This window comes from Lissotriton helveticus, chromosome 7 (assembly GCF_964261635.1).
Source record: "Lissotriton helveticus chromosome 7, aLisHel1.1, whole genome shotgun sequence".
NCBI classification, from domain to species: Eukaryota; Metazoa; Chordata; class Amphibia; order Caudata; family Salamandridae; genus Lissotriton; species Lissotriton helveticus.
The window spans coordinates 827,683,059-827,705,830 of record NC_136068.1 but is presented as its reverse complement, the minus strand read 5'-3'; the positions used below and the strand labels follow the sequence as shown (position 1 = coordinate 827,705,830).

Below are 22,772 nucleotides of genomic sequence, written 5' to 3'. Positions count from 1 at the left end.
TATCTTTAAAGTGAAGGACACCATCTCAACTGACCCCAACTACACTAGTGTACCCCAGGACTTAACCCCACTACTCACATTAGCATTGCTCCCTATCGATCATGGCACGTCCTATCTTAACGTGGACAGGTGAAAACTGCTACACGCTGGACGACCCCCCAACCTCACCAAAACCGCCACTAAAACTCTCAAGCACGCCACCCTAAAAAGCCACCCTGAGACACTGATATCTGACCTGCACCACAACACAGGTAATGGCACTTGCATAAATTACCTTATCTTCTTTTCCAGAAGAACAGCCGCCTGGCGTAAATGCTTGACACACCTCCTTAACGTTAGCTCTACCAGAAACATCCCTTATGGCACCAAACTCACAATTGCACCCTCCTCTACCCTACAAGCGGGCCTCACCATCACCCTCTACAAAAATGGCATCATTCTGATCCAAGCCTCTACCAATAACCTTAATAAATTCGCAGACTTTTTCACTCTCCTCAGAAACCATGTGCTCAACACAAATGGGGTGACTAACACCTGTACCAATAACACACTGTCCTGCCAGCCTACTGTGCCCCACCTCTCGCTCACACCCCCAAGGGTTTCCACTGCAGTTCTTCCCATCCCCCTAGCATGCCCACTGACCCTGACCACGGACGATCCCCGACACCCCGGACTGTCACCCTCCCGGCACCCCCTTCTACAGTGAGACTAGTGCGCTCCCACTGATCCCTAACGCAGTCCAAACTAACCCCCCTATGACTCCCAACACTGATCTCCCCCACCGTTACAGCTCGCCCCGGACAACTCCAGCAGAGCCACCAGTACTCCAACCTCCTCCTCACCTGCCATCCACCAAACACGTGAGCTAGATACTCCAAAGACCCTGAAACCAACCTATCTCCCCTTCCACCCTTACAAGCCACCTTGACGGCTCTTGCTCCTGAACCTTTGCCCCCTCGCCCGCCAGCACCTTCAGATCTTATGGATCTCAAACTCTACACTCCAGAGCAACTAAACTAACCCAGAGCATCCATAGCTCCATCCAGGACCTCATGAACCTCCTTCACCTGGCCGAGCTCTCCCTCGCTAACCTCAAATCACCCCCCCACCCCCACCACCGATCACCGAGCCTCCCAAGCACCCACTCCCGCTACCCCTAAGACAACTTCGTCCGTGCAAACAACCTTGCCACCTCTCAGTGGATGAATCCCATGCTCTCGCACTCTCATACACCTCTACCTCCGCCACGTCTAACTCCCTTGACCTTACGGGAAACTAAATCCTAGCCATCCTCTGAGACCACAACTCAGCGCAAGCCATCCCTTATCCGCATATCACGAGCCCGGCCCACCCCATCAGCACGGTCACAATTGACCCTAACAGGCCACCTACCCTCCATAACAGAAGTGCGATGAAAAGCAACCTCGTGGCGGTAGCCCTGTCCGTCCAGTCCCCGGCTACCTCCACTCCAGACCCCCCCCATCTGGTCTCTTGATGAATACTGATCAGCAGTCAAGCATGCAGCTGATATTGCTGACCTCATCCTAAACAAAACCTTAGACCTAGCTATACTAACAGAATCTTGGCTCAACGAATACTCCTCCCCTTGCCTGGACCTATTAGTCCCCCCAAACTACAATATCGCCAGACTGGACAGACGCTCCTATAAGAAAGAAGGAGGCATTGCCTGCATCTATCATTCCTCCCTCCTTGTCACTGAACTCTTGGCAGACACTACTGACTCCTGCGAATACCTCGCACTCTCCATTTATAGCAGCTCACTACATCTCTGCAACGTACACATCTTCTACCACCCTCCAGGCTCCAATTACTCTTTTACCGATCACCTCTTGGAAATCATCACAACTAAGATTTCCTCCAATGCCAAAGAGATTTTCCTGGGTGATTTTAACCTGCACTGGAATGACAATAAAAATCCCCACGTCAACGCTATCAAAGACCTACTAACTGACCAAGCACTAACTCAAGCCTGCTCTCAGACAACTCACTCAAAAGGGGCCATCCTTGACTGGATCATTTCTAAGGAATCCTCAGTCAAGCTCATCTCCATAGACCCTTGTGACTGGTCTGACCACCACTCCATCTCCTTAATCTTACCTGGGACCCGCAAGACTAAGACACCGCAACGGTGGTCCCCAAATGATGGACCAAAGACACTAAAAACCTCGACCTTATGGAAATGGAGGCTCGCTGCAAATCTGACCTCCCCCCGTACATTACCTCGGTCAGATACCTAAATGAGCATTACTTGTCAACTGTATCAATCATTCTGGATGACCTTGCCCCTCAGAAGCTAAAAAGAAAACAAGTCAAAGGCAGGACCCCCTGGTTCACTGGTTCCCTGGAGAGGAGGTCCCTATGACAATGCAAAAGAATATGGAGACAACACCCCTCTGCAACGCATCTTAAACTTCACCGCCAGGCGAGAAACTCCTACAACATGCACATCCTCAATTCCAAAAAAGAATACTTCAGAAATGAACTGAGCAACGCTAATAATAGACCCTGTATACTCTTTGAACTGTCAAACACCAATCCAACAAACTGGCTAAAACACTGAAAGAATCCCCTATATCTCTAATATCTTCAGAGGAATTCTCCTCTTTCTTCGCTGATAAATCCACGGCTTTAGGAATTGAACTCAGCACCGCCTCCTATTCACAACCCCTTCCGGACCTGCCCCCTTTCCCCGCTCCACCCCATCTGGTCTCTCCTAAAAACCAAACCCGTTGGTCCGACTTCGAATATTATGGCAATGACTCCATCTCCAAAATCCTCTCTACCCTAAAACCTAACAATCCCTTTATTGACCCGCTTCCTTCCAACTGCCTCACTGACGTCTCTCAATCCATTGTTCCTTGCTGGACTGCAATAATAAACGCCTCTCTACAACAGGGATTGATCCCGGACTCCTTGAAAGCCGGCCAAGTCCTCCCTATTCTAAAAAAAAATCCCTGGATCTATCCTCCCCTGACAATTTCAGACCCATCTCCAATATCCCACTATTAGCCAAAGTACTTGAGAAATGTGTACTGCAACAACTAAGTCAGCACATCAATAACTTCCACCTACTTGATGACTGCCAATCCGGGTTCAGACCGGGGCACAGCACTGAAACCACTATGCTCTACATTGTGGATGATGCCCTTCAATCTCTCGACCAAGGCAAAACCTGCCTTTTAAGCCTCCTTGATCTTTCCTCCGCATTCGACACGTTCAACCACGATAAACTTCTCGATTGCCTTAATCTCAGGATGGGTCTGGATGGTGCAGTCTTAGAATGGTTCAGGTCCTTCCTCCATAATCGTTCCCAGAGATTCCTCATCAACGGCAACCTATCAGCTCCCAACCCGGTCACGGTTGGAGTCCCCCAAGGATCAACCCTGTTCCCCACCTTCTTTAATCTTTACCTTGAGCCTCTCACCGAAGTTCATCGTACCGCCAACATCTCATACCACATGTACTTGGACAATACCCAAATATACATCAAGATCTCTTCGCTTGAGGAGATCCTCTCACTGAACGAGACCCTGAAATTGACTGTCCAATGGCTAGCCACTAACAAACTAAAACTCAACGCAAAAAAAATAACAAATTTCTCCTAATCTCCCCCCCTAAAGCCAACCCCGAGATTCAGTTGTGGATCAAGGCCATCACAGCCCTAAACTGCCCGCCAACCATTGTGGACTCTACCAAATCCCTGGGCATAATCCTAGACTGTAACTTGAAAATGCGGGACCACATCAACTCAATGGCTAAAGCAGCTGGATTCCACTTGAGCTACCTTTGGAAGCTGAAACCTTTCATTGAGGCTCCAGACCTAAAAATGGCAGTTCAAGCTCTAGTCATCGCCAGACTGGAATATGGCTGCTCCACCCTCACTGGTCTACCCAAGATCTCCCTAGCACCCTTAAAAGCTTGCCTCAATGCAGCCGCCAGACTACTCACCGGCACAAAGAAATTCAACCACATCTCTCCACATTTGAAAGCACTGAACTGCCTCCCCCTAGAGGCCAGAATTCAGCTGAAACTGGCATGCATCACACACAAGGCTTTTTATTTATTTTATTTATTATTTTATTTAAGGCATTTATTAAGCGCACTGTCACCTTGCAGGCATCCTGGCGCTGACTGGTTCAGAGGAGCGTACATTAACAGCTAGAGCGTGACCTTTCAAAGAGTTGCCTTGGGAAACAGCCATGTTTTAATCTTTCTCCTAGGCTAGTTTTACTCAAACTCCCCTGCTTATCTGGCACAAAATCTAGTGGTATCTGGAGGAAGCAGAAACTCCCGGTCCGCCAGTAACCTCGTACTCCAACCCACCTTTTTTTAGAAAAAAAGAACCTATATTAGGGCATTCACTGGGGCAGCACCTAGAATCTAGAACTCTTTCCCACCCGCCATCCGAAGAATCCCTTCTCTAGCACGCTTCAAGAAGGAGACCAAAACCTTCCTCATGGGTAAATTCCTTGCCTAATGCCCGCCATGCCTGACCACAAATCTGATGTTTCTAAGACTATCGTTTTTCCCAGATCACCAACCCTCCCCACAGAGAATTTACGGGGCCTTTAATTTCTTTACTGATTCTAATTATGATTGCAATCTTACCTTTGTATCCCAAATATCCCCTATGTTCCCCACACCCCTGTCCCTCCCCACCCCTTTGTACAGTTTCTGTATACTTCTGCACATTGACTTTGTTTGTACACTGTGATATTTCATGTATAGTGCTCTGATACGGTCACGGGTCAAGTTCGAGCTCTATAAAACACTAAAATAAACAAATAAATAAATAATAAAAGGCATTATATACACGAGAATTGTCTTGGCATCCTGTACTCTCCCTGTTAATTGTTAGATGTGGCTCAACAGACATTTTAAGTAGGATTGGACATCACAGTATCAACAGGATGCCCACAGTCTCCCCTCTGAATATTCTATGGAATTCCGAAGGGCCATTTCTGCCCATCCAGGTCAGCCTATTCTTTGCTCCTGGTGTGTAGTTCACACATTTTGCACACCTTTTATCAGGCTTGAATACAGGCTGAGAGTTGGCAAAAGTTAATGCTATTTAGCCTTGTGACAGCTCAGGCAGATTAATGGTAACTTTCTATTTATTATTTCTATTTAATAAAAATTAAAGACCAATCTGGTTTTATATAAAGGGCAGCAAGGCCTTCCAAACCCAAAATAGCTTTTAGGGACTTATTGCTTTAGGGACGTTGTCATTAAATTTCAGCATGTGACACTTTTAAATACCATCCACCCAAGTTTTTTGGCTACAACGCTTACACGGGGGTGAATTACTAATACTTAAAAGGGTGTTTTTTAGCTATTAAAAATTGCTGTTTTAACAGTTCACTCGGCAAACTTTACACTGCAGCAGTCATGCTGCAATGGTAGCCCTGATGTCATGTTTCCTTTGTCGTACTGAGTGGCATGTACAATAAGTGCTGCAGTTCTCAGGTCATTTTTCCATTACCATGCCTTGCGTGCAGTTTCTACATGATACGCTATGGACTTAGCATGCCAATCAAAGATTTGTCAATGTCTAAATGTTTTAGGGTTCAGAGCACATACACTGGGCACTGACAACATTGCCATAGTGTGCAATCTAAAACAGCACCAAAATCAGCAAACAAAAGAGGTTGAGCATGTAAAAAAGGAGCAATTCCTCATGTCCACTTTATTATTTTAAACAAGAGTTTGTCTTGCAGCAAAACTAGGATTTCATAATGTTTCAGATTTATTTCAAAACATGCCACATTCATTACAATGGATACCACATTCAGTTCAAAGCTTCTCATATTCACTTAAAGGTTGACCATATTCATTTTAAGGCATAACAAATCCATTTCAACTGTGGTCATATTCATATCGACATATGTCAGATTCAGTTCAGTGTAGGTCATTATCATTTTAACACAAGTTAGATTATTTTCAGTGCATGTCATACTCATTCAATTGTGTATCACATTCGTTTAACATAGGACAAAATAATTTTAACACTTTTTATGTTCATTGCTAGGCCTGTTTTATCCATTATGGCATGAGTAACGTTTGTTTCGCATATCAAGACTTAATATTACAGTTGTCATGTTCCTTTGAAATTGTGTAATTTCGAATTCAATGGATATGTTGCTTATATCAACATGTTATGAATGTTTCAACATGTGTCAGAATTATTTAGAGATGTGCAATATTCATTTCAATGGATGTTGTATCTAATTCAAAGCTTCTTATATTCATCTAAGAGTGGGACATATTCATTTTAAAGCATGGCAAATTAATTTCAACTGTAATCATTTTCATATGAAAGTATGTCATATTTCGTTCAGTGTAGGTCATGTTCATTTTGACACTAGTCATATGTATTTTAACTTATCTTACATGTGTTTGAACATGTGCCATATTCATTTAAACATGGCTTGTATTCATTGCTGATTGTCTTGCATTCAGTTCATGTGGACCACAGTCATTTGAAAAAGTGCTGCATTCAATTTAATATGTATTATATTGATTCCAATGGATGTAGTATTCAGTTCAAAGCATCTCATATTCATTTAAGTGTGGGCCATATTCATTTTATGTAATGATATTCATGTGAACATGTTTCATATTCAGTTCAATGTTAGTCATATTTATTGTGACACTAGCCATATTTATTTCAACGTATCTTATAATCATTTAGACATTTGTCAAATTCATCTGAACATGGCTTGTATTCATTGATGTGTGTCTGACATTCATTCCATGTGTGTCACAGTCATTTTAAAGAGTGTCAAATTCTATTTAATATGTGCCATATTCGTTTCAATGTGGGTCATATTCATTTCAGCATCAGTCTAAATTATTTCAATAAGGGTTATATTCACTTGCTTTTTTGTTGTATTATTTTCAGCAACAGCCATATTCCTTTCAACGTAGTTGCTATACATCTTGGTATATCTTTTATCCAATTCAGAGTGTGTGTTATTTCAATTGTCCACTAGGTAGTATATTCATTCTGCAATGTTTCATATTTGTTTTGACACATGTTGCATTCATTCTGGTGTGGGCCAGATTCATTTAGCAGCACTCCATGCATTTCAGGAGATGTCTTATATGGGGATCTGTAATTTTGACGTGAACGGCTTCCCATACCCCTGGGCCTTGCAGCCATGGGCTGAAATGGCTTCAGACTTCTAATCGCTGCATCTGCATGATAACAGCAATTCAATCGCCACTTGAAGTGCCCTTAGGTGTGGAGTGAACCCTGCCCCTCCATGAATGAAAAGTGCAAACTATTCTTACACATGTTAGAATCACCTTTTTGCCTTTCCTTTCCATGGTAAGATTTTTTGTGTTTACTATTTTTTGCATCTGTGCTGCTCGTTTGAATGGTTCATGTGAGCAAATAATTAGCTCTAATTCAGACAATTCTGCAAAGACATTAGCATAATACGTTTGACGCTCATGCATATTTGAAATGAGTGGTGGAAATGCAAAGGGTAGGGTGCTCAAAAACACTTTACCATGATGAGAAAAGGTGCTGCTAAAAACACACACAACAAGCATTGGCATAGTCAATAGGTCTCGCCTTTTGGACTTTATAAGTGTTTAGCCAGAGCTATTGGCTTTGCCAATGTCTTTAAGATATTCTGTAGGGCAGTGTGGCTGCTGTAACCAGGCTCAAATCTCTACATCAACGCTCAACATCCTGTGACTCTGGGCAAATCACTTAATCTCCCCGTGACTAAAATAAAAAAAATCATGCATACTTGGATAGTATAACTGGTGCTCATATAAAGCACTCCAATACCTTTAAGTCAGCTTCATGCTATATAAAAGTGCAAAAAAGAGTCAAGGGTCAAATAATGCCAGAGAGTGAAGCCTGTTTGGATCAGTTTAACATGGTATACGCATGAAAGGTTTCACGTAGGGGTTTGAATTTAATGATAAGTCAACCTCTGGTAAGGTGCATGTAGCCAAACATGGTCTGGAAATGTTACACCCGCGACAGCAGTGTGGCCTGTCTGTAATACTGCAAGTAGGTGAACTGGAATGCACGTAAAAATGTAGGAAGTGACAGATCAGTAGGTTATTGTCCTAGATTTAAGGTGTTTTGCAGTAGTTGCAACATCTTTTTAGAGGTTCTCGTTGCTCAAGGGGATGGGGGAAGAAAGGCAATGCAAACTAAGGTGGGAGGGGGCGGGAAGAAAGGCAACACAAACTGCGGCGGAATAGGGACAACACAAACTAGGGCAGGAGAGGGTGGTTACAAAGGCAACATAAACTATAGCAGGATGGGGGCAGGAGCACAGGCAACACAAACTATGGTGGGAGGGGGAGGTAGCAAAGTCAACACAAACTACGACAGGAGGTTGGTGGGAGCAAAGTCAGCACAATTACCATGGTGGCAGGGGGTGGGAAGAAAGGCAACACAAACTACAGCGGAAGGGGTTCAGGAAGAAAGGCAACACGAACAATGGCGGGAGGGGGGCAGTAACAAAGGCAACACAATCAACTGCAGGAGAGGGGCGGGAGCAAAGTCAACACAAACTACGGTGAAAGGGGGTGGGAAGAAAACAACACAAACTCCAGGGAGGATGTTGAAAACAAAGGCAGCACAGACAGACGGTACTTGGAGATAGCATCAAAGCTTGCGAGATGAACACGAAAGTTACAAAGCAAGCCAAAAGAAAAGTGGTGCGCAGAACTATATATACCAACACAAATAAAACAAATGGCCCCTATAGAAAGGATCCATGTAGGAGTGTCAGTCCACAGGGCGGGAACAAAACAGCCACAAAGTGGGACAAAAGTACTCTATTCACGAGCGAAAACTATGGCATTTGTAAAGGCAGGCCAAGCAACCAATGAAAAGTGGTGGGCATATGGTTGGTGTGTTCAAACCCCACAGATGGATTACAGCATGCCTCTAGGCTCGACCTAAAAACTGTTGCCCAAGCCCACATTTTCATTCTATGATCTTTCTACCATATGCACTCCTTATATCTAAGGTATCATACTTCCATCCCTGAGGGCATGCTAATGCTTCATTCCATAGCGCTGTTCTCTTTGTGTTCTATAATTTTTACATCCACAAAGTTATTTTATATATTTTTAAGTTGAAAATCTCGAACAAGCACTATTTCACGTAGAAGGAATTGTACTGTACTTTGGAGTTTGCAACGAGTTTAGATACACAGTTACTGTGTTGCATCATTTATATAGCGTTTACTGCTCTTGTGTGGAGCGTTGAGGTGCTTGCCATCATCAGTCACATGGAATGGGTGAATACGATGTCAATGATTAGCATGATATGTGCAAACCCGACAAAGCAGTACCCATAAATGTAATATCAATGCATGGCTGCACTCTTTTTCAACCTTGAAGTTTGAAATAGATGCTGCCTTACAGTGTGTATGGGATATATTCTGATTACATTCATCATTTTCTACATTGAGGACTTGTTAGGGTGTTGCAATGGATTTAAGCGGTCCCTGGGGCCTTCTAAGTGTATTGAGAAACATGGCACCATCTTCTCCACAACTGGCCCAACCTCTAAAGTGACGCTTGCTGCCTTCCTAGAACATTCTCATTATTTGGTAAATCTTGAAGCTCACCTCTTTGAAACTTTACCGGAAGTTCAACTGGAAATTCAGTTTGCTAATATGTTAATTTTGAGGACCGTTCCTTTGGTATACTGTAGGAGGATTGTGAGAATTGCAGACTTCAGACTATTTCTGCATAGAGTGAGTCTGTTTTCTGTTTGCATGAGGTGTGTCCATTTATCTTGTCTCATGTGGAACAGAGCTCTCTCTCTCTGTCTGGGTCTCCTTTAGCCACCCGCATCCACTCAGAGCAGACTATGAGCTATCTCACATCTGATTGTTTCTTTCATGGCTGGTCAGAATGATTTCACCTTTCCCTTAGCTCTTTCACTGTTCACTGGCCTCTGTGTCTCAGTCTATGAATCCTTATTCCTCTGTACTGTGGTGGATGCCTCCAGGGCTGAGGGAGCATTTTCTTTTCAAATACATGTAAAATGACTGTCTGGACTGTCCTAAACACTTTTATCCTGTATTATGAATGCAGCCGGGAGACTTTTCTGTTCCTTGGTTTCTCATCTATTGTCCGAGTTAGTCACAAGCTGGAAAGTTCAAATAGATCATTATGGTTGCGTTATGTTAAGTCTCAAGATATTTTTCTCATGTCATTTTTTCAAGTAATGTGCTCACAGAGTAAGGACGGCAACGAGGACATGTGTCAGAGTTAGCAATGGCATGAATGATTCCCTCCAGTGCCATTGCACCCGGGCCTTATTAGGTCAAGCTTGGGCAGCGCATGCGCTGCTCTGCGAGGCATGCTGTATTCAGATATGGATTGAAGCTCCACCAACTCTCAGCCCATATATTTCATTGGCTTGTGTCATTGTCCTTTGTAAACTGTGGCTTTTCATTGGTCAATAGGCTTAGTAGTCCCTCCTTAGTACCGCCTTGTCTCATTTTGCAACCTCCCATGAAACACCCCCTGTTACATGTGTTTTTACTTGGTAGGCTTTAATTACAGCCTCCAAGCACTGTTTTGTTAAATGGTTTTCAACTGCCTGAGGCAGGACACGCTCTCCTGAAACGTTTTTTTTTTTTCATAGCACGTTCCGCGCTGATGCAGTGGCGGGTGTGCCTCTGGTTTATTTGTGGCGCCGAACGCGGCCGCATGTTCTTTTTCTCTATATTTTCACTTTTTTTTGTTTAAAGAGCCCCATGTCGCGCTTTCACGTTAATGGCTGCTGCACACCTTTCTTTAGATGAGCCGTGTGTAAAGAAAGGTGCGCGCCCGCTATTAAAGTGAAACTGCAGCATGGGGCAATTTTGCCCAAAAAAAAGGATTTGTCAACTTGTCAAATAGATGCTTTTTTGTAAAAGCGCTGCATACCACTTTTTTACTTTAATTGTGGCCTCGCCCCTTTCTTAAGATGAGCCACATCTAAAGAAAGGGACATGGCCGCCTTTAAAGTGAAAGCATGGCATGGGGCACTTTTACAAAAAAAAGCATTTGCAATGCAATAGGACACGCTTTTGCGAGAGTTTAAGCTATTTGCATTGTAAATGACAAGGACTTTTATCTATCTGTTTTAAAAACAACACATAAATAAAAGGCATTGTCATTTACAATGTCAATTTAATTTAATTGTGGGTTTATATAGCGCTAGGAATTGACTCCCGGAGGAGTATCTCCACGCTTCGACCGCTGGGGAACCCATCCTGGCTCACCCATCCTGGCTCACCCTGAGAGATGGTCCCTGATGGGTATCTCTAAGGTGCGACCAAGCATCCTCGGCAGTCTGGGGGGGCTGTTGTGAAGATGAGGCAAGCTGATGCCCAGAGTTGCCGAGTGTGGTTTCTGACTAGAGTAGGCACCGAGGCGAGAATTATCGAGTCCGCTGACCCTGGTCCACGACCCTGCCGCGTCGGGAATCGAACCCTGGTCCCGGGCCGTTCTCTGCTTACGGATCTGCCGCCTCTAACCAGTGAGCCACACTTCTCCTCAATAGCTCAAACTCTCCTGAATGCAAGTCACTTTCATTGCAAATGCTTGTCTAATGGGCATCTGAGATTCCTGTCTCACAGGACTTTAAGTGGGTCGGGTCCATCTGGATCTCAGACCAGTAAGAGTTAACAACGGATAAGGAAACGGGTCCCTATCAGGCCCTATAGTCATACCCTGTACCTTACCAGCACAACACTGAGGGATTTCTGACTAATGAATGTGAAAAACGTTAAAGTAGTTCATATCAGAGATTCGATTCCTATTTATTTTTCATATGTTTCACTTAATCTTAATTTTAATCTTGCATTCCCTAACAGTGTTTCCTAGTTCCAGGACGTTGTGTTTCTGTATTTTTTTCATGTAAAAAATCACTCTTGTATAGTGCATACTTCGAACTGATTTGTCTCCAGGAGTTACTAACGGGCCACAATTGAGAGCTCTGGAGTTGAGACAGGAGCAGTGGGAGTTCCTCACAATGCCAGATGAGTCACTGGTTCAAAAAGGTTTTCAGAATAGATGGTCTTCCAATCCTAGGACTCGCTGCAGAGCGCACTGCTCAATGATCACGTATTCTGGTTGCAATTTTGATTCTAAGCAAATGTGTGTGAAGGAGGAACACAGCTGTCAAAATATTGACAAGCAAAGGTAAAAGAAAATGCAATGCTTGCAGGTAAGTGGGTGTGTTGTATGTTTGGGGTGGTGAATTAGGAGATGCGTGGAAGTAGATTAAGGAGAGAGAGAAACAAGGGTGCCGAAGAAGAAAGACATGATGTGTAATTTATGAAAAAAGGGCGTACAGATCTAACATTGAGTGAACATGGGGAGTTTGGGGGCAGCCGAGCATCGCGAGGTCTGCCCCCCCGGGCAGATTGGGAGGTGGAGGGGGGCGAGCAGGGAGCAGCCATTTTGCGGCTGTTGGTTGCCTTGGGAGTAGCCCAAAGGCAGCCCAATTTTGAAAGATAGCCCAAGGCTATGTAGTGGGGTTCAGCGCTGGCCCAGCCACCATGTTAGGTTCTGGTGACCTGGTGGCTGGGAGCGCTGTAGTGAGGTTTTTTCTGGCGGCCTTGAGGCGGTTTTGCTTTTCGTTTGTCAGCGTTTGTTTGGCGCAGTTATGGCTAGTGAGGAAGTCGGTGTGTTGAAAGCCATCCGCCTGCTTAGCTAAGCAGTGCGTATGGTCCTCTTGGTGGGCCCTCAGGGTGGGGTGCGCCCGGCGAGGCGCGTCTGCTAGCGTGACGGTGGCCATTTTGGCCTGCTTGCCGTCATGCAAGACGGCCCGGGTACAGGTGAGGAGAAAGGGCCGCGCGGATGCCGGGGGCGCGGCCCTGGTTGCTGGTGGTAGTGGGGAGGGGGGACGGGTTGAGTGCGGGAGGAAGGTGCAGCGGGGGAGTGCTGTTGGCGCCCCCCGCAGACTGGGCAGCCATTTCATGACCACCCAGGTCCATCGGGGGCGGTCGAGATGCAGCTAGGGAGGGGGGAAGCACCGTCGGCGTCTCCCCGCAGACTGGGCAGCCGTGTTCTGGGGCGGCTAAAATGCGGTGGGAGGCGGGGCGCGGTGCACTAAGGCGGACTGCGTGGGCGTCTGTGCAGGAGGCCAGGGGCCTGGGGGAAGCGGAACGGCACAAGGCGGGGGGAAGAGCACGGAGCGTCTCCCCGCCTTGAGGATTTTTGATTTCTGGCCGCTCCGAACATTCGGGAGCGGCCACGATGGGGCGGGGTGGGCCTTGGAAGGTGAGTGCGGGGAGCAAGACCCACAGGGGGAGAGGGGGGAGGGGATCAGTTTTGGTGGGGTCAGGGGGGCGTACGGGGAGGCGAGAGAGTCCATCTCCACTCCGGGGGGGGGTTGACTCAGGCGGGGACAAGGGGGAGACAGGGGGCTTCCGGGGGAAGGGCAAAGGAGGGAAAGCAGAGGCCTTTGGGGGCTGACTTAACGGTTGAGGAGCAAGGGGGTACAGGAGGGGCGGAGAGGGGATGAGGCGGGGAAGGGAGGTGGGGAAGGGGTGCGGGGGAGTTGGAGGCAGGTGGTCAGCGGTTGAGGGGATGTCCACACTGCTTTTGGATTCCGATGACAGGGGAGGGACTGGGAGGGGCTGGATGTTTTCGACTCTTGGGCGGAAGGGGTGCAGGAGGCGCCGGGGTTGGTTGGGGGCGTGGCATGGGGAGACGGGGAGGTGGCGGGCCCCTCGTGGTGGGGTGGGAATTTGAGGGTTGTACGTGAGAGGGCAGGGGGGCAGTGGGAGGATGGGATTGGGGTGTTGGGGGGCCCTTTTGGATGACGGGGCCGGGTTTAGGGGTCTGGCTTGGAGCGAGAATGAGGAGGGAGAGGGTGGGGAAGGGGGTCAGGAGGAGGTTGGGGGCGTGGGTGGTAGGCGTGCGGGGGGCGGGGGGGGTGTTATGGATGCGGTGGTGCGGCTCAGTTTGAGGGACCCAGCACACCAGACCTACCGTTTTTTTTTCAGGAGGACGTACGCCGCGAGGTTCCGGACTTGGCAGGGCTAGGGACGGCCCATCGGCGCCAAGGTGAAGGGAGGGCTGAGCCTCCCGCGGCGTGCCCGGCATCGGCGGGGGATCCCGTCATGGCCGGCAGAAGTAGGCCCGTGGCGGGCTCGCCGACCCCTCCACCCTCAGGGCCACTATAGCTTGGGGGGCACCACCGGAAGAGGAGCGCCGCATCGGATGTTTTTACTGGTTTAGGAGGGGGGCATGATGTGGTTGCTGTTGCAGGCAGGGTGAAGTCGGCGCCGCCGGACGGACGGGGTTATGTGGCTGGCGGGGTGCAGATAATTGAGGATGAGGATAGCTTGGAAGAAGGACAGCTGAGGGATGGTGAGGGTGGTGGGGGGGCTGAATAACGGTGTTAGTAGTGTTTTGCAGGTGTCACGGGGCCCGCGGGAGAGGACGGCCCGGACATCTTATTGGGAGATGAGGACGGCATCCCTGGACCGTAGGGGTGGAGAGCGGTGTGTGGCGTCCTTGGCATCAGGTAATCGAGCGGAAGCGGCCCGCATGGTATCTGTGGGGGTGGGGGGAAGGTGGGGAATGGGGGGGATCGTCTGAGGAAAGGGATTACCCAGACAAGGGGGCTGCCGATCGGTTACGGACCAGGTTTTTGGAAGAATTTCATTTGGGTTATGAGAGGCCACGGCTGCGGAGGTGGGCTGACAATTTGAAGTCTGCCAGGGAGCACCCGGAGGTGGTGCAGGGCAAATTGAATAAGGAAGTCAGTGAGGGCCGCATGGCGGGACCCTTTGAAGACTGGCCGTTGGCAGATTTGATTGTGTCCCCCATTGGGGTGGTGCCCAAGAAGGAGTCGGGGCAGTTTCACCTCATTCAGCATTTGTCATGGCCTGAAGGTGGCTCGGTGAACAATTACATTGATGAGCGGGAGACCACAGTGTCTTATTCATCAGTTGACGCTGCTTGGTGGTGGCCGCGGGTGCAACGGCGAAAATGGCAAACTGCGACATCAAGTCGGCTTTCCGGCTGCTTCTGGTCCATCCAGACAATTGGGAATTACTGGGCATCCAGTTTAATGGCTGCTGGTACTTGGACAAGGCATTGCCGATGGGCTGCTTGATGTCTTACGTGCTTTTTGAGTGTTTCAGCACGTTTCTGCAAAGGTTTTTCACGGAACGGACGGGTCACCAAGGAGTAACTCACTACCTGGATGACTTTTTCTTGGTTGGGGCCCCAGACTCCACGGACTGCCAGGTTGCGCTGGACAGGTTTCAGGAGATCATGCAGGACTTGGGCATGCCATTGGCACCGGAGAAGATAGTGGGGCCAGGCACGGTGCTGTCATTCTTGGGCATAGAGCTGGACTCAGGGGCGATGGAGGCCCGTTTACCAGCGGAGAAGAAGCAGCGGATGTTGGGGTTGCTGGAGGTCATCATGGCAAGGCACAAAGTCATGGTTTTGGAGATACAGATGCTGTTGGGGCACCTCAATTTTGCTTGCAGAGTGGTGTGAGTGAGTCGGACGTTTTGTAGGAGATTGGGCAGGGCCTTGGCGGGGTGGAGGCCACCGCATCACCACGTGCGGCTGTCAGCGGGCATTCACGAACACCTGCGGATGTGGCAATTTTTTCTGCAGAATTTTAACGTGCTCCCCATGCAGAGGGGGGATGACCTGGTCTGGGATGTCCAGATTTTTTCAGACACGGCAGGGAGCGATGGTTTTGGGCTCACCTGGCAGGGGCGGTGGTGTGCGGAGAAGTGGTCCCCGGAGTGGGCGGGGGGAGGGAGGATCATCGCGTTCTTGGAGCTTTCCCCTCTGGTGGTGGTGGTCTCGCTGAGGAGGGAGGTGCTGGCCCACAGACGAGTGACCTTTCATGTGGATAACATGGCGGTAGTGCAGGTGGTGAATCGCCAGTCCGCCAGGGATGAACATGTGCTGAAACTTCTGCGGGTGTTAGTGTTGGGTTGCCTGCGCCATGACATTGCTTTTCACGCGGTGCACGTGCCGGGGATTAATAATGACATAGTGGATGCTTTGCCTCGTTCGCAGTGGGGGAGATTCCGTGGGTTAGCCAAGGACGCGGATCGAGACCCGACATGCATGCCTCCGCAACTGTGGTACGTAGGCAACACAGGATTTTGCAGCTGGTTCTAGGGTCCTTGGCTGAGTCGACAAGTGCGACGTACGTGTCTGCATGGGGGTAGTTTGTGGCGTACGGGGCGCGATGGCGGGCCCTGGGACAGGGAAGGCAGGAGGATGTTATTCAGTTTATCCTGCCGCTCATCGAGAAAGGGCTCACGCGGATCATGATAGCGGGCAAGCTGGCGGGGATTGCCTTCATGGGCAAACTCCTATGGGGTTATGCACCGTCCGCAGGCGAGCTCGGGTCATGGATGCTGGAAGGTTGGGCCCGGGAGTGTGGGAAGTTGGGTTGGGTTCGGCAACCTTTGTCGGGGGCCTTGTTGGGGAGGGTAGTGGGAGCCTTACCTTTTGTCTGCAGGGATGCGGGGAGGCTTGCTTGTTCACTACCTTAATGGTGTGGATGTTCGCGGGGGCTTTTCAGGTGTCTGAGTTGCTGTTCTGGGATATTGTGATCGGAGGCTGCTTTTGGGGGAATGATGTGCGCCTTTGGTTACGGAAGTCTAAAACAGACCAGAGGAGTGTCGGTAGGTGGGTATCGTTGGGGAAGGTGGCCTTGGGGGAGGTGGGTATTGCGGGCAGGGGAGCCAGCGGAAGGGTTGGTCTTTCGGCACACGGATGGGCGGGAGGTTACAGGTTCGCAGCTGTTGGCCGTATTGCGGAAAACGTTGGCTCTGCTGGGAGTGGATGGGAGGAAATATGGTACGCATTCCTTTCGGATTGGCGCAGCGTCGGAAGCGCACAGACGGGGGTGGGGCGAGGAGACATCATGCGCTTGGGCAGGTGGTCGTCCGATTGCTGTTGGTGGCGGGTAGGTGTCCGGATGTGTAGGTTCTCCACTTAGGTGAGAACGACATTGTTAGGGAGACGGGGTTGGTCTTGATGAGGGCCATGAAAAAGGACTGGAGGAAATTAAGAGGCGGTGGTTGGGGTTTACGGTGGTATGGACTGAGTTTGTTCCGCGGAGGGTCTGGAGACGGGCGGTGAAACCTCAATCGGTGGATAAGGCCAGAAGGAAGGTCAATGTGGAGATGGTCTGTTTTTGTAGGCACTTGGGGTTTTCACGGGTTTGGCATCGGGACATTCGATACGATGCACCGGAGTTGTTTCGGGGTGACGGAGTTCACCTTTCCCGCATGGGCATGGACCTTTATTTGTTAGCGTTGCGGGAGGTTTTGTCCAGGTTGTTGGGTGTGCGTCAGGAGTGAGGAACCTAAGGGAGGTGAATTGGGACGACAGTAAAAGGGGGGCAGGAAAAGGTGGAGGCGGTGTAATCACCTACCCTTCCTCCTTTTCCTGGGTGGCGGAGTTGTTTTTGAAGTTGGCCAAGTTTGGCTGGAGTTTGGTAGTTTATCGTTAAGTTTGTGGAGTTGGTGAACAGGAACGGGGAAAGGTTAGGCAGTTTGGAAGTTTACATTAGATGTTCGTTAGTTACAGTTGCAGGAAGGCAGATAGGATTGTAGGTCTTGGGAGGGTAGGAGTTACAATGTTATATGATAAGATTGTGTATTATTTAATGTATTGCAAGTTATGTATTGTATGTTGCAGAATGGGCTTTTTTTATCATGTGGGTGCAAGTTTTAATAAAGTGTGATGTGCACCAGTTTCAATAAAACGGCCGTTTACACACACAAATGGTTGTCGGTGTGGCTTTTCCCCTTCCTCCCTCCAAATGAGAGTTTGGGGGACAGCCGAGCATCGCGAGGTCTGCCCCTCTGGCAGATTGGGAGGGGGAGGGGGGCGAGCAGGGAGCAGCCATTTTTCGGCTTTGGGCTGCCTTGGGAGTAGCCCAAAGACAGCCCAATTTTGAAAGATAGCCCAAGGCTATGTAGTGGGCACTGGCGTAATGAAAAGTGAGGGGGCCTCCCTGCACGGTACTTAGGGGGGCCCCCTCCGGGCTCAATCAGGAGCTCTCCCGGCCAGAGTTTAGTGCAGAGGGGGCCCCTTGGAGATAGAGGCCCCCCGCACCGCGTGGGCTGCGGGGACCTGTGTTACGCCCCTGGTAGTGGGGTTCAGCGCTGGCCCAGCCACCATTTTAGGTTTTGGTGACCTGGTGACTGGGAGCTCTGTAGTGAGGTTTTTTCTGGCCCCGCCCACCCTCCCTGGGCTTAAGGTTTTTTGTGGGAGGCGTTTAGGGTAGGTTTTTGGATAGGTGCTGCGGTTGGAACAGGTGCATAGGGGTTAAGTTATTGTAATGTCGCTTGGAACAGGTGCTGGCGAAGTTGTTTTTGAAGTTGGCCAAGTTTGTCTGGAGTTTGGTAGTTTATCGTTAAGTTTGGGGAGTTGGTGAACAGAAGCGGGGAAAGGTTAAGCAGTTTGGAAGTTTACATTAGAGGTTCATTAGTTACAGTTACAGGAAGGCAGATAGGATTGTAGGTCTTGGGAGGGTAGGAGTTTTAATGTTATGTGATAAGATTGTGTATTATTTATTGTATTGGAAGTTATGTATTGTATGTTGCAGGGTGGTTTTTTTATCATGTGGGGATCTTAGGGGTGGGGGGAGGAAAGGTCAAGGGGTCAGGTAATTTGATGTTTAGAGAGGTTTCAGTTTTGTATGGCAAAGTGCGTTTTAATAAAGTGTGATGTGCACCTGTTTCACTAAAGCGGCGGTTTACACACACAAATTGTTGTCGGTGTGGCTTGCCCCCTTCCTCCCTCCCAAAATGGGTTTGATTGAGACACCCTGAAGAAACCTTCCACAGGGCTCATTAATGTTTTTATTCACAGTCTCATAATTAAATTTTTAATATTAATTATGTACAACAAAGTCATTCGCAAAGCCAATAGACCTGGCTGGTGTCAGGTGTATGTCAATTATTGTGCTCCATATATGGATGCAGGGTTGTCCTTTGCTCAAATAGAGCCCTGGGCAAAATCAAATATGGCGCCCATTATATTCCTCTCACCCCTCACTTTTAACTTCAGCCTATTCTAAGCAGTGTCAGTGGCGTAACAAAACTTGAGGGGCCCCCTGCAAAGTACATGGCAGGGTCCCCTACGTTCCATACCCAGTCAGGAGCTCTCAGGCCCACCTGTTCACAGTGCTGGAGGGGACCCCTGGAACTATGGGCACCCCTGCACTGCTGGTGCAGCGGGGTCTATTGCCACCGAGCAGTGTACATAACATTACCTCAATCAAAAGATCCCTGGCAGTGAATGTGCTGAACCAAGACTGGGTAAGAATGGCAGCATTATTGGGTTATAGAAAGTCTATGCCCTGCCACCTTCAACGCTCCTGACCTTGTCTTCCCCTTGCTATGGTACACGATACCTTAATTTGAATCAAAAAATACTTTCCGGGATCATATGTGTGATGCAAAGAACGTGTCACTGAGTTTCAATGTCGACTACGATTGTTGATTCTTAAAATACCGATTTATTGACCTACAACACACCATTGGCATTCCACGTACGGCGCAGTGAATAGCTGGTGCCTGGTGAATGTTACCCACTATTACAATACTAAAGGATGGCTTATCCATGTTACACGGAACTTTGCTTACAGAGACCTCTTACATGTTTTGCAGGCGTCACGCTGAGGTATTGACCGGGAATGGGGGCTTTTAAAGGTCTTTTGCAGATGTTCGAAATTACCTAACGTGCATTTGCACAAATGTAGCCTCTTTGCCAGGTTTGAGCAGTTACTAACATGTTCAACCGTGTGTATTCTTAAACGAGCTTTAGTACACCTCTGAATTTCCTCCGCTGTAAAACTGCGCATACTAATATTTTGTGCTTTGCACATTTATAATGGTCCAGATGAGAAAAAGTCCTACAGTTTACAAATGAACCATTGTGCATACCGACACTAAGTCTGTAAGGATGAAAGAAATTAGGGAAAGGTAATGAAGATAACAAAGTCTTGACTGACCGCACTGATGTACCACTCTGATGCGTCATATATGCAAAAACCCCAATAAAATCTTTGGGGGAAAAAGGTGAGTGTCGGCACTGTTCATAAATCTACCCAGAAGCAAGTTGCAAGCACATATACCTCAGTGTATCAGGCTTCTCCACCTTTTAATAGTGAAGCAATTTTGCGTTCCTAGTAAAATAATTTCCATCTTCAAAATGCGTTCATCATTTTACAGCCGAGCGTGACGTGAATCGCTCTACAATGGAATGGAGGGCACCTTGCATGGATAAGATGAGTCAGGTCAGTGGGGGCTGCCAGGGCAGCGCTGTCCGCGATAAATGCTTATGATGTCAACATCTTTAAAATGATGCCTCCTTCAAATGTAGGTTAATTGTTCACTTTCCACAGTAAATCGCGGTAGCACTGGGGAGGGTGAAAAGAGATGCTGTTGATACACATATAAATTATAAAACCTAGGGCAGACTAGCAAAGCCCGACATCACCACGGCCACCAGGGAAAGCAACACCATTCAACAACTAGGCCCCACAATGCAGTGCGTGCACGTGAATTCTTACTTAATGTAGCCCACAACCTCTTCCCACCATGGAACCAGGTGTTTGTTCTTCACATATTCTTGAGAAAAGCCCGCGTTTACTGTTACTGTACTGTACACCACTGCAAGCAACTTACCTTTCTTGGATTGCGTGCTTCCGGTCCACGGTTTGATGCAGCTGAGCCCCATTATCGTGAGAGGCCTCAGAAGACAGTGAAGAGAAGTCACTGTGGTGACGACAAACTGTTATTTCCATGTCCCTGGTTCTCTCCGTTCTTCTCTGATGTACATCTGGAAGTATATGAGCTTTCATGGAGATAAACCCATGGTTTGTGGAAAAAAGTCAGCCGAGCCGCCGACGCAACAGAAACTCATATTAAAAATCCTGCCATATTTGAGCACCCGTCTCTCTTAAACCACCTAATTCGCTGCTGTCTCTGTTGCCTTCCAACAAGTCAACATTCTGGTTTGAGTGGGCGCTGACCGCTCAGAGGACGAGGGACTCTGTCTGCGTCCAAGGACAGGCTTCCCCTCTTCTGCAGCAGTCACTGCTGCATGCCAATATTTCATTAAAAGCAATTTACCTAATGTGACTTTTTCATTAGCAAATGCAAAAAGGAAGCCAAAATTCTGCAGCGAAAAAGGGTTCATGTCATTACTGTGAATTATGTTGACTTTCAGTTTTCAGGCTCAGCGGTAGCTGGACGTGCTGTGAAGAAATGGCTGAGGCGTTCACGCGGTATTGATTTAATTCAGCAGCGCTACAATGGAAATAGAGCGCTTTCCAAATGAAATAAACCCCTGCCTCCTGAGCTTTACTTTTAATTGGCTGTGGTTTTAAAGGGGGCCGATTTTCTATATTTTAAGTTGATGCCTTTGCTGATGACATTTTGCGAACTATACAACTATCTAACAAACATACAGAGCAAATCCTGTGGTGATGCTTGTAGACAAAGGTGAGACCCTCTCATAAATGAAACTTCATACAGCAATCATTTATAGCGAAACATGTTAATTTAATTCACATTTTAAAATGCAACTTCTTTGCAAGGAAAAATTAAAAAACAACCTAATTATTTACAAGTAATCCTTATTATTCTGTGCCTGCCTCATGATGTTCTTCGAGTTGATGAAGTACATACATTTGACATTGGTCAAGAGCTACTGCAGCGTGGCCTTAGATTTGTTTGACTGAAGCAGATACTAAAATATTTCCATAAGTGTCTTAGGTGACAATCTGATTACTTTCCGGTAATCTTCATTACTCCAAGTCATAGGTACTCAGAAACTTGCTCTTAGGGGCCAAAATTACAGTGTGGTTTGTGGCCGAGGGCCGCACCGGTAGGGGTGGGGCCATGGGGGGGCCGGGTCAGTGGGGGTCGGGGCTAAAGTAAAAAAAATCAAAACCGTTTCAAAACAGACAATGCGACAATGCAGTATTTCAAAAGCAGATTGTTAGACCTGGCACCATTGGCGTGGGTCTCCCTTGCATTTTTGCTGTTGCCTCGTGTATTTTTGCTGGTGTTGTACGCTTTGGGCACTGTGCCACTGCTATCCAGTGCCACAGTGCAAGTGCTCCCTATTGTTAACTAATGTATGAATCAGTGGTTCCATGTTTGGTTATTTGGTTTACTTGTCAGACCCTAGTCTAGTGCACTGAGTGTGCCCAGGGTGTGTAAATCCAAATGCTGCTGGTGGGCCTGCAGCACTGGTTGTGCCACCCACAGAAGCAGCCTTGTAAATTGTGTCTAAGGTCTGCCATTGCAGAGCCTGTGTGCAGTCTGGTACTGTCATGCTGACTGGTCAAGTGCACCCACTTGCCAGTCCCTAAATCTTCCATTTTCTTCATATCAGTCACCCCTATGGTAGGCCCAAGGGCAGGGTGTATTGTAAGTATAAGGTAGGACAAGCCCTGATGTGTGTGGCATGTCCTAATAGTGAATCACAGCCATTTTCGTTTTTCACTATTGCAAGGCTACCTGTTCTCCATAGGTCAGAATGGGCTGTTAGAGTTATTACATTTTATAATCCTAACTGTCTCAGAGAACATGGTAGAAATTCGAGTTTAGTATGCCTGAACTCAGAATAATAAAATACATCTTTTAGTGAAGTTTATTTTAATATTCTGTGTTTGCAAATACCACTTTTAGAAAGTAGGTATTTGCTTGTTTAACCCTTGAAATCTGCTTCTGCTAGGTTATGTATTCCTATGT

General features: G+C 47.7%; 1 protein-coding gene across 1 annotated transcript in view; it reads right to left on the bottom strand.

Annotated features, from left to right (window-relative positions):
* Positions 1 to 20,994, bottom strand: part of LOC144767079 (rho GTPase-activating protein 24-like) — a 261,070-nt gene extending 240,076 nt beyond the window's left edge. The window contains exon 1 of the mRNA XM_078650703.1: positions 20,697 to 20,994. Within this exon, the coding sequence (XP_078506829.1) occupies positions 20,697 to 20,748 (52 nt within the window). The 5' untranslated portion in view covers positions 20,749 to 20,994. The remainder of the gene's footprint in view (positions 1 to 20,696) is intronic.
* Between the last annotated feature and the right edge of the window lie 1,778 nt (positions 20,995 to 22,772).